At 39.0% G+C, this 12,616-nt stretch overlaps 1 protein-coding gene across 1 annotated transcript in view; it reads right to left on the reverse strand.

Moving 5' to 3' along the window:
• The window catches only part of NEBL (nebulette), a 114,364-nt gene that overhangs the window by 18,841 nt on the left and 82,907 nt on the right, over positions 1–12,616 (reverse strand). The window contains exons 23-25 of the mRNA XM_033100588.1: positions 12,269–12,440; positions 9,537–9,629; positions 8,161–8,310 (exon numbers count right to left, since the gene is read on the reverse strand). Of these exons, the coding sequence (XP_032956479.1) occupies positions 8,161–8,310; positions 9,537–9,629; positions 12,269–12,440 (415 nt within the window). The remainder of the gene's footprint in view (positions 1–8,160; positions 8,311–9,536; positions 9,630–12,268; positions 12,441–12,616) is intronic.

Genomic DNA, 12,616 nt, shown 5'->3' on the forward strand with positions numbered 1-12,616 from the left:
ATGGAGGATGATTTACAGCACACTTTAAAACACACCTTCTCTCAACCGTAGCTCACACCCGACTGACTGCACTGAACAAGTTGAAACTTGTCACATACACTGTCACTGAGGTTTGATGCGTCGCATCCCATATTGAAGATCTCTGCTTTTCCGTTGGATAGCACCTGGCTGCAGCATTCACATGTTTTGATCACAACAGAAAGGCTCTGTGTCACACATCGCTTCTGGTACAACAATTTCTGTCAAATAAAAACATTATGGTGTGTTCTCATCCATCTTATTTACTGGATCTGGCACCATGTGACTTCTGGCTCTTCCCCAAAGTCAAAGTGATTCAGGACATGGAGGCAGCTACAACAGCGCAACTGAAGACACTCACAAAAGAGGACTTCCAGAACTGCTTCAGAAAGTGACAAGAATGATGGGATAAGTGTGGTTGAAGTGAGGGGGAGTATTTTGAGGGGGTTAATCGTAATGTGTCTTTTACTGTAATAATTTTTTTTTTATTTAAACATTCACTGTATTGTTTGATCACACCTCATAGGTACTATACAAATAAACAAATTAAAACATAATAAAATATCAGGTAATAAAAAAAGTTATGAATATATACCCAGAAGTAGAAGTACTGGATCACGTTGCAATTGTATTTTTAATTTTTTGAGGCACCACCATAGTGTTTCACATAGTTACTGTGCAATTCTACATCCCCACCAATAGTGCATCACAGTTCAAATTTCTCTACATCCTCACCAACACTTACCTTTTTTGTTTTTTGATTTTTTTTAATAATAGCCATCATAACAGGTATGAGATGACATCTCATCATGGTTATGATCTGCATTTCCCTGATATCAAGGAAATATCAGTGGCCCCTTGGTCATTGAAGGCTGTACTCAATAGCCTAGATATGAATAAAACCCAAATGACCATCGACTGATGAATGGGTAAAGAAAATGTGGTGCTTACATACTATGGGAAATTATTCAGCCTTAAAAAGGAAGGAAATCTTATCATTTGCAACAACACGGATGAACCTAGAGGACATGATGCTAAGTGAAATAAGCCAGTCATAACAGGACAAATACTGCATGATTCCATATTTACAGTAGTCAGACTCGTAGAGCAGATAATAGAATGACGGTTGCCAGGGGTGGGGAGGGAAATGGGGAATTGTTGCTCAAAGGGTATAAAGTTTCAGTTATACAAGATGAACAAGTTCTAGAGATCTGCTGTAAAACACAGTACCGATAGATAACAGCATACTGTATTGTGCACTTTAAAATATGTTGAGGATAGTTCTCATGTTACATGTTTTTACTACAAACACACACAAGAACACATGGAAATTTTAGAGGTGGTGAATATGTGTAGTACCTTAATTGTGGTGACAGTATCACAGCATATGTCCAAACTCATCAAAACGTATACATTAAATATGTGTGATTTTTGTATATCAATTATGCCTCAATGAAGCTTTAAAAATAATTATAAAGAAAAATATAGCAGGGTAAGGGGATAGAGACTTACGGGTGTAGGTGGGTGTATTTCTATGTAGAGTGATCAAGGAAACCCTTTCTGATTAGTTGACATTTAATGAGAGACCTGATGGAAGTGAACAAACCACAAAAACACCTGGGTTCCAGGTAAAGGGACAAGTGGTTACAAAGGTTCAAGGTGGAAGAATGGCTGGCATGCTAAAACAGCCAGGTGACCTGTGTGGCTGGAGCAAGGAGGCTTGTGGAAGATGAAATCAGAGACATGATTGAGGGTTGGACTCTGCAACACCTTACAGACTGTAGACCATGGTTTTCAGTCCAAGTGTGATTGGAAGCCATTAGAGTATTTTCAGCAAAAATGTTATGCGATCAGGTGCAAATTCTTACAGGATCAATGGCAGCTGGGGGAGGCCAGACTGAAGGGGGCAAGAATAGAATTACAAAGACCAGGAGCCTATTTTTACATTCTCAAGCAGACAGGATGGTGATTCACTTAGGGTGCATCGGAAGTGGTGAGAAGGGGCTGGATTCAGGACAGATACATTTTGAAGATAGAGCCAACAGGCTAACGGATGGATTAGATGTGAAGGAAGGTGAGAGGAAGAAAGGTGATAAGAATGACGCCACGGTTTTTGCCTGAGTACTACGGTGAATGAGTGTATCATCAGCTGGAATGGTGAACCAAAAAAAAGAACAGATATAGGTTTCTTTGTTAAAATAGAAAATAAGATTCTGTTACCAGACATAAGACTTGAGATATCTATTAAACATCTAGCACTTGGCTATTTTGTCTGGAGTCCAGGAGTCAACAGAGTAGGAAGGTGCTTTGGTTTTAGTGTTTCTGCTCTTCTAAGCAAATGACAAATGTCAACAATAAGACAGGCTATGAAGCTTGAAATAAAAGTCCACAGTGCTGTCTCCACACCATTAGCCCCTTCAGAGGACTCCTAAGAAGGCCTCTGGTCACTTGATGCCCAAGGAGTTGATGCTGTTGGTAGAATTTAACTCATCCGGTGCAGACTGGATTCTAAGACAAGATCCCAAAGCAGAGAGACTCAACCACCTACCCGTCTGAGTAACTGGTCCTCTAAGTAGCCTATACATCTCCTACAAGCTAGAGCCCAAGGAAAGTGCCCTGAAATTATGTTCAGATGGACCCTACCTCTGAAAACACTTGGCTCAGCACTGCCACACACTGGTCTGGTCTTCTTCAGCCCATCTCCTAGACACACGCAGTCCCCGGGCTCCAGATGTGCCAAAAGGCACCAAGCTTCCAATGTTCTGTGTTCTCTCACATGCTACTTTTCCACCTAAAACTTTTTCCCATTTCCTGGCTAATTCTAAGCCTAGGCATTACTCCATCATAATACCTTCCTAAGCAAAACGGGTTTATGCATCTGGTTTGCCCACCAGAATGTGAGTTCTTTGATGACAATAACTGTATCTTTTGTGTTTGTGGTCCCAGCATCTTACACAGACAGGAGATACTAGGTAAATGTTTGGTGAATGAACAGATGCAGTTATGGGAGCCTATAAAACACGAGGACAATTGGCTACTTACTTAGTATACCGCCCTCTTGTATGCTTATGGACAATATACTGACAGTTCCAGAACGTACTGAAGCATCTCTTCCAATCTAACCTCTTTTGAGAGTGTATTACATGGGATGGAGTGCTATAAGCACAGCCCAGCTAGGGCTGTCACAGGACTCAGAAAAGTGTTTTCCATCAGTGAAGGCCGGTCATCCCAATAAGATTCTTTCACAGCACAATGAAAATGTTCACAAGGTTGAAACACTTGTGAAATGTCTGTTTGAAAAGTATATCTGCTTTTCCCTTGATATCATACTTGTATGCTCCGGATGAAGACAGAAACACATACCCAAAGCGAAACTGAACACAAGTTCAAAGTGAGAAGAGTAAACGAGGGACGAGAGATTGCAACGTAAAAATGCTAGCAGTACAGAGCACTAGAACTTAAGGAAAACCAAAGAAATAAAAAGTGGTACCCGAAGGCAAATACATGTTGCAGGCAAGTGAACTAAAGACAAACATGGAGATCAAAGAAAACCTCGAAGGGAAATAAGCAGAAACCATCAGAATTATTTCCACTCAAGAAACTGTATCAAATGAAAATAAGTTAACCTAATCCAATACCAAAAGGCAATAAAGATAATTTCAAATATTATTTAGGAATCAACCCAAAATTCGATGGAGTTTAAATAAAACCTTCTTTTTTTTTATTGCATCAAAGTAACAAAGTAGAGATGTAAAATGAAAACTCTTTGGTAACTTAACACTTTGGAAAGTAGATTGAAATGTCAAGAAAGCCCAAAATAATCACATAAGAAAATGAAAATATTTAGCAATCAAAGCAAGCTGGGAAAATACCATGAGAAACACATAACTAAAACAACGATAAAAACTTCAAGGACAAGGCTTCTATGTTAATGCTCATGAAAACCAAATGGGAATGATGAAAACACTGTACTTTTGCCTCAAGGAAATGAGCTGATTGTTTCACCCTTTGTGCTAACAATCAGAATTTTTTCTAACCCATAACAAGGACCCTAAAACTAGGACTCTCATCACTGCCCAGCCATTTACTCCACAAAGTAAGACAGATCACTTTCAGGACATGAACACATTCTCATACATAGGAGGTACAGACAGAAAATTAACGTTAAGTTTATGGCACTTAGCTTGGGAAATGTAAAATATCTTAGAAAGCTTCTTCTTCTATATCCTTCTAGTTACAGATGTGGAATCTGAGCCTACTAACCTTATGCAAACCCAAATGAGAGTGAGGGTGAAGTTCCACGTCTTGTTCTCTGCACGGCGTGGTGTCCCCTGCAGTACAGCACTGCCACACACACCCCCATATTACAGGACATCTCTCTGGGACATAACAAACTTTATCATAAAAAAAAATCCTAATCTAAATTTAAAGAAACCAACAAAATCTGGATGAAAAAGAAGTGGCATTTCTAAATACTATGATCATTTTCTTTTGCTTCCTCTTACCACTAACATGTCTTTTTCTAAAATCCTTTTCAATTTCTAGAATAGTATTTAAACAAATGCAGATGATTGACTGTTACCATTATAGACACGAAAGGTTTTCATCAAACAGCTGTCATCATCACAAAAGTTTCATCCCTCCACAGAGACAATCAGTACCTCCTTTCCAAGGCCCAGCATAGAACACATTTCAAAGGGGACCCTAAATTTCAAAGCAACCAAAAAGTCATGGATACTACTCTTTTCCTGCCCCACCAAGAAAAAAAATACACTGGGAATGTTTCCACTTTAGGATTTTTTCAGCTGTGCTTTAATGTTATTGAAATATATCAAAACATCATCAAAATAAAAATGCAAGAATTTTCTTGAAAGCCTTACACAACAGAATAGTATTTTAAAAAACTACTTAGATTTATATTTCAGTTCTAGTATTTAAAAGATTAATGTATTGTACACCTAAAATTAATACTATGTTATATGTCAATTATATCTCAATAAAAAAATGAGCAGAAAAAAATTTAATTTGGCCATTTTATTCATTCACTGACTATTTGCTGAGTGCTTATTCTAAGAGGTGAAAATATATTAGTAAACAAACCAGCCAAAATCCCTGCTCTTGTGGGGCTTCTATTCTAGTGAGGTAGAGATAGACAAATAAACAAATACTAGGGGTGCCAAAAAAGTATATACAAGTGGACACTTTGGTCAACGTTGCTCAAGCAGTAGTTTGCTGTAATCAGCAGTGTCTGGACACTGATGGTAACCACTTGGAGCACCTCTTGTCATTGCAGAAGTCAAACATGACTTGTATTCATCTTTTGTTATCGGTATATATTGAGTATTACAATTTTAATACAGTTTTCCTTTCTTAAAATGTGTATACATTTTTTTGGCACCCTCCGGATATAATATCGCAGGTGGAGTCAAATGCTGTGAAGCAAACGAAAGCAAGGTAAAGCGACAGACAGCACAGGAGTAGCTATTTTATCTCTGGTAGTTAGAGGGAGTCTCTCTGATAAAGTGACATCTGAACAGAAACATGAAAAATGGGGTGAGGCTAGAAAATATGGGGTGGTGGGAGTGTTCCAGGCAGAGGGAACAGTAAGTGCAGAGGCCCAGGTAGGAGCTTTCTTGGAAGGTTCGAGTGAAGTAGGAAGACCAGGATGGCAGTGTGGGCGAGTGTCCTGAGAATGGCAGGAATGAGTTCAGGGCGGCAGCCAGGGCCCAGATGGGGCGAGGGCCTTGTCAGCCAATGATGGCGAGGATGGGGGTTATAGTCACACTTGAAATGGTAGCATGAGTGACATGATCCGACTTAACGCTTCAAAAAAATTTTTCCATTTTTAAGTTTTTGAGGAATCTCCATGCTGTTTTCCGTAGTGGCTGTACCTATCTGCAATCCCACCAACAAACAGTACACGAGGGTTCCCTTTTCTCCACATCCTCGCCTACACGTGTTTGTTGATTTATTGACGATAGCCATTCTAACAGCATTTGTTGCCTTTTCATTCTTTTTAGAAAATTAAATGACAATTTGGCTGATTATGTGGATCAAATTGACTACAAAAGTATTAGAATCCCTACCTTGCCTTGGGCTTTCAATTTTATTAATGCCAGTAATTAAATCCAGAGTAGAAATCAGGGGCCGGGCAAGACCTAAATGACCTATGTCTGTTTTTAATTGTTTAAAATAATTGCATAACTGTCAAAGCTTCAGTTTGCTAAACACGGTATGAAAGTCTACTGGCTCAGAGGGAGCTGAGACGTCTGCAGCGGCAGTCTCTGAATTCTTCTCTGAATTCATCCAAGACCTTATCATCGACGCAGACAATGACTACCCGCTTATCTCCAGTGCCAGCTTCTCCTCTGAACTCTGCCTACTCCATGCCTCCATTTGAATGTCCCACTGACACACCGTTTCACTGCTCTGTTCTCTTTCCAGGAACATTTCTCCCCCAAAACCCCCTTGGTTTATTTAACTTCCATTCAGCATTCATATCTCTGCTCAAATCTTCTCCCTGGTGAAGGCGTCCCTGACATCAAGGCCAGATGGAATTCCCCTGGAATGCGTCCCATAGCCCCCCTGCCCTCCGCTCATAGTGCTTTCTCTTCTCATCATTATCGAGTACTTGGGTAAGTATCTGCTTCATGTCAGGGTTCACCACACTCTAAGCCCTCAGAGCAAATGCACGTGTCTTTCACGCACTGCTGTATGCCTTGCCGGACCCAAGCTCTGGGCTGGTGTACAAAGAGCACTGGACAAACGTGTGGTGAATAAAAGAGTGGATGCTGCACTGGTGTGGACAGCTACGAAGTGAAAGGGTCACTGAAGAAGAAAAGACTCTAGGGTGCATTGCACTCGGGAGACACATCAACTCCAGCATGCTGACCTGAGGTGAAGTTAAATAAGGTTGATAGAAATGTGTTCTCTTTGCTTTGGCTTTTATTTATCTCATCAGGCATCGACATTATTCTCCAACTCCAGAACCACAGAGACTGAAGGAAAAACATCAATAGCTCCAAGTTATTTAAAAACAAAACAAAACAAAAACAAACAAACAAAAAGACCCGTAAGAAGTTACTAAACCCTTTGTTAGAGAACCAGAAACAGAAAGGGGACACCCTTGACATCTATCTTATACAGCAGAGCAAAACTAATTTATAAACATTTCACTATAATCAGAGAGAAAAAGAGATCTTAAAAATTTTCTACCAACGGGGAATCAAAAAGGAAAAAAAAAGAAAAGGTCAAAAATCATGAAACACAGAGTAGAAAAGTGGTTGCCAGGGTCTGGGGAGGTGTGGGACATAGGGTGAGAGTCGGTAAAAGGATACAAACTTTCAGCTATACAATGAATAAGGTCTGAGGATCGTATAACATGGACACTATAGTTGATAAAATTGTATTGTTTAATTGAAATTTGATGAGAGTAAAACATAAATGTTGTCACCAAAAAATAAAATAAAAATAAAAAATAAGCCTTTAATAACAGCTTTATCAGTAAAATTAGTTTAACATCCAAAACCATTTCAACTAAAAGTTCTAGACCTAATCCACCAATTGGATGCAGAAAACAGAAGGAAAGGATGGGTATATAAAAGACAGAGATTATTAACAATCAATAGTATTTCCCATTAAAAAAACGAATATCCCAAGCATCATACTCAATTACTTTTTCACAAGATCTAACTCTAACTGTAAATGTATATAAATATTTAAACACACATATTTCATAGCAACCTCTCAGCCACTAAAACGTAACTATAAGAATGATTTTCCTTAATGGAAATCAGATACAAACTCTGCAGAACTCGTTTCCACTCTAGCTTGTATATCCATCACATACGTACAACTCCCGTGAAATAGACTCAAGTAGCAAATCCCAAGACCCTTTTGTCACTAAAGATCCATTTGCAGTGAAAATAGTGAAGTAAGACAGGAAAACCGAACATGCAAAAATGCAAATTAGTAGTTTAACAAAAAGGACTCTTAACTGTGTAAACATGATTTAAAATTTTCAAATATACCCAGGCTAAGTGTGTCTGCAAAAGGTGAGGGAAAAAAATGTATTAGGAACACACGTGTGAAACAGTTTAAAAAATGAATTAATTTTCTTTGAGAGTGGTTCATGTCCGATACCTCCTTCATCAGACGGTCTTGTGAACTCACTGCAACACGAAAAGCTAGGGTAAACCTCTGATAGTTCTGACTTGTCATCTCCCAGACCTGTCCCAAAGGTACTGCTCGAATGAGATCGAGACCGCTGTCTCCTGTAGTGACTTGCCTTTTCTATATTGGAGGGAAAACATTCATACTTGCATTAAGTGAACTGAAGAACAAAGGAAACAAATACATACTTAAAAGTTTAACGAGAAAGAAAAACAACCTTTCATTAAATAACAATCCTAAAGCTCAGCTATTATAAGCTCTAATCACCGATTCCCAAACTTCAGCGTACATTGCATCAACTTTATCGTTGACTTAATGATCGTTTATACTCATTTTTTAAATCTAAATCTTAAAGGAGAGACGGAAGGATGAGAAATTGACAAGAACTATGAAAACATTGGCAAACTAATAAATTTCTCTCAAACTTAACATCTGGTTATAAATAATTGTTTTCAAGTATCACCAAGCATACAGCATTTGTTCCCTTTATTTTTAGAAAAGTTACATGACAGTTTGGCTGATTATATGGATCAAATTGACTATAAAAGTATTAGAATCCCTACTTTGCCTTGGGCTTTCAATTTTATTAATGTCAGCAATTAAATCCAGAGTAGAAATTAGGGGGGAGGGTAAGACCTAAATGATCTATGTCTATTTTTGATTGTTTAAAATAACCGTATAACCGTCAAAGCTTCAGTTTGCTAAACATGGTCTGAAAGTCTGAAATGTCAAACCATTCTATTACTATACACAGATATACGAACCGTCCGGTTTTTGCTCTTAATTTTAATCATGCAGTCTAAATTAAAAGTCAAACTTCTTACGTAAACTATAAATTTTGGATTATACAAAATTATATAAATTTTAAGGATACTTGAAAGTCTATTTTAAGACATTTATGATGCTATATAGAAAACTTCCCCACAGTTTTATGTATAATTCTCTAAATCTACATTTAAAATGTTGTAACATCATTTTTCATGAAACAAATCTCCTTTATGTCTTGGCAGTTTAGTGCAATCCAAATTAACTGCATTTGAAAGCGCAGAAAACCTATAAAGTCATATTCACTAATAAAAAAGCAGATGTAAGGAAGCTCTAGATGCCTTTCTAAATGACTCTAGAACAAACTAATTTGGATATATTAAAGAGCCCTCTTGCAAGTTTTATTTTCATAAATGCTTAATGGTAGTTTAAAGCAGCCTAGCCACTTTTTTGGTTTTTTGAATTCTCAACTTTATAATTGACATTACACAGTTGGCATAGTGAACCTCTACAGCTCAGCGTAGCTTCACTGTCAGGACAAAATTACATAAATGGAGAGGAGCTCGAAATGTAAGCAGTACCAGAGAGCATATGTAGACTTCTAGACTGAATATTGTCTTCCAGGGGATCAATGTCGAAGATGGAGCCGGGATCGGTGCGCCAAACCTTGAGGTCTTTTACCAAAAGAAAGAAACGAACAAATCAAGAATGAATTTAAAAAGAAAGTCAGCACCAGAGTCAAGCGGACATCTGTAAGGAGCAAATGGGAATAAGCAAACTCACTGGGCTGCAGACATCAGAGGAGAGCAAAGGGAATTCGTATTCACCAGGATTTAAGGAAGCTTTATGATCAGATTTAAGTTGCCCTGTTTATTCTTCACTGACCCTCCCTGTGGAACCTGTGACTCATCACTCAGTACACGTGCACACCAGACAGCTCTGTGCGGCCTCCCCACATCCCTGAACCCCATCACGCGTGCTCCCACACACTGAAACCGGTGAAATGCTTGAGGAAAACTCCTGAATAAGGACATGTAATTCACGGGAAGTGACTGAGAGTTTTTTGTCCGAGAAAACAAAACAAAAATGTCTCTCCCTATAACAGAAACAAGTGTTTAAAATATGGGCAAGTGGCAGCCCAGTTTTCATTCTGAGACAGTCAGTCCAAGCGAACGCACAACATTTATTAGGAAAGTGCAATTAAAGCAAGGCACGGAGCAAGGACCCACGAGGGATCCACAGATGAACAAGGAGCAGCTTCCTGCTCTCAGTGGAACAAAGATGAGGTCACTGCCGCGGTTAGTAATCAGACTGTGCAAGACTATTTAGTCTCCTATTTCAGCTGGAAGCAAAATCCAAATCTACTAACTTCTGGGTTTATCAGTCTTGCCATCTACTGGTTATCAGGTCCTAAAATGATCTGTGTAGTGTTCTACCAACAACAGGGAAATAAAAACCTAATTACGGACATGTGGCAGAAATGGAGCTTGAGTAAAATCAATTAATTAGTAACCTGGAACTGCAGATCTACTTGTCTGTCTTTAATTAATAGTATGTCGGGCTTACCATACACTAGGCACTATGCTCAGGTATAACACAAATCATTTAAGCTTTATAACAAATGAAAGTAGGTACTATCACTATCTCCATTTTATAGATGAGGAAACTGAGGCAGAGAGAGATTGAGTTAGCTTGGCCAAAGTTACAACCAGTAAGTAGCAGAGCCTCCAACAAAAATAGAAGACAAACAAAAGGACTTAAGTCTGAATTACTCAGAAAATCTCTAAACCCGTATTCCATGCCTGGCTCAGAAGTTTAATGTTTGTTCAATGTAGTCCATTTTGTGGTTTCACCGGCAAGTCCTCAATAGAAAACAGTTCCCCTAATTAGACAAAATAAACTAACTTCTGGATGGCCCAAGAAGTGAATAATTTAGAGGTATAGAGCCCTTTTTTTTTTTTTAAATAATAATCTCTATCTCAAAGGTCACGAGCACTGAATGCTGAAAGCTCAAAGTCTAGACAATCTCACAGCTTCTAGCAAGATCTCACATCCATTCTTGGCTCCTGATCTAGGGTGGGACTCCGGTGTAAGCTGTGCAGACTTCAGCATTTCCACCTTTGTGGGGTGAGTCAGACCCTCTGCACCATCCCTATGAGATGTTAACACAAAGCAACGAAACTCTAAGTCTGTAATTCTTTTGACAAAAACATCATAACTCATCTAACTTAATGTGATCCTTTTAAGCAATCAACTTGGGAAGATCAACAAAGCTATCAACTGCCTACAAATATGTTCAGAATCCCTCTTTGGAAAATACTTTCAGAGCCGCCTAATAACCATCCAAATCACTCAGTGCCCTGACTTCAGTACCTTGATTTATACGAAGACATGAGCCCATCCAATACACACTTTCCTCACCCACTCACCTCTAAATGGCTTTTCACTAACTGCCCAAAACAAGCTTTTTACCTTTAAAGTTAACCTAACACTCGGACTACTGAGACGCACTGTTGTATGGTTACCAAAAATATTATTTGAGCAATATAATTGGACCAGCTACAAAAAATCAGAGGCCAACTGCTCTGAAGAAGACAACAGTCATTTAGCAGTATGGGTTGTCGACATATGTGGAAAAATCAATAACTCTCCTGTCTAGCCCTGTCTTACTCTTTGGTCTGATCTTTGCTGTCTCAGCCTCCATTCCACAGTGGTATGTTCCTAAGATTTCCCCTGAGTAGAAGGAACAGCAGGAAGAGAAGGTTCCTTCCTCTCCAGTTTAGGGGACTTTTAGAAAGCTCTCGATTATCCGAGTTCAGAGACAATGTTCAAAAAAATATACGCTATTTGTATCATGGAATACAATCAGAATCTCTTTGGGACATCTGCTTGTGGTGAAGTGACCTAAGTGGGATTATTTCTGTCACCCATGCAGATGATGTCTGTAGTACGATGTATTGATCAAGGACATTAGCCAAAGGAAAAACAAAATAATCATCCAACCTTTGTTAATCACCTATGTCTAATATTTGGGCTGCTGCTTTGCTTAACAAGCAGAAACATTCTTAAGACCAGAAAGTTAGTAAAGACAGAGAATGTCCAATCACAGAAAGGATTTGCATGATATCTGGCGACTGCCATGAATCCCATTCAACATGGTATAAACAATAAGACTTTGCCTATGGTCCATTTTCAGCTGGGCACCCCATCAAACACTTGAGGAGGAGGCCAATGAACACGGAGGCTAATTCTAAAGCTAGGGCAAGCGTGATCTTTGCCCCTGCAGACCTGCCGAGAAGGACCATTGGCTTACCAACAATGATTCCAGGTCTTCTGTCCATCTCCACCAGGTGAGGATGGACACCTTTGTAAGCGGCATCGCTGACCACCTGGGTGTTCTTCCTCACTCGCTCTGTCACAGGGTCATCCACGACAGGAGTGAAGCCCCTCCCCTTGGTCTTTTCAAAATCTTCATGATATTTTACCTGGAAAAAAGGGAAAAACCCTATTAACTCAAACTGAAATTTCCTGATTGCTACGTAACTCACAAAATTTTAATATGACAGCTGTCACTGCACCAGCTATTATACATCTCAATTATTTTCTACATATGTGCATCTTTTCCAAATACTCCAAAAATAACGTCTGAAACTTCAACTTC

The sequence above is a fragment of the Rhinolophus ferrumequinum genome (genome assembly GCF_004115265.2).
Source record: "Rhinolophus ferrumequinum isolate MPI-CBG mRhiFer1 chromosome 5 unlocalized genomic scaffold, mRhiFer1_v1.p scaffold_110_arrow_ctg1, whole genome shotgun sequence".
Classification (NCBI taxonomy): Eukaryota; Metazoa; Chordata; class Mammalia; order Chiroptera; family Rhinolophidae; genus Rhinolophus; species Rhinolophus ferrumequinum.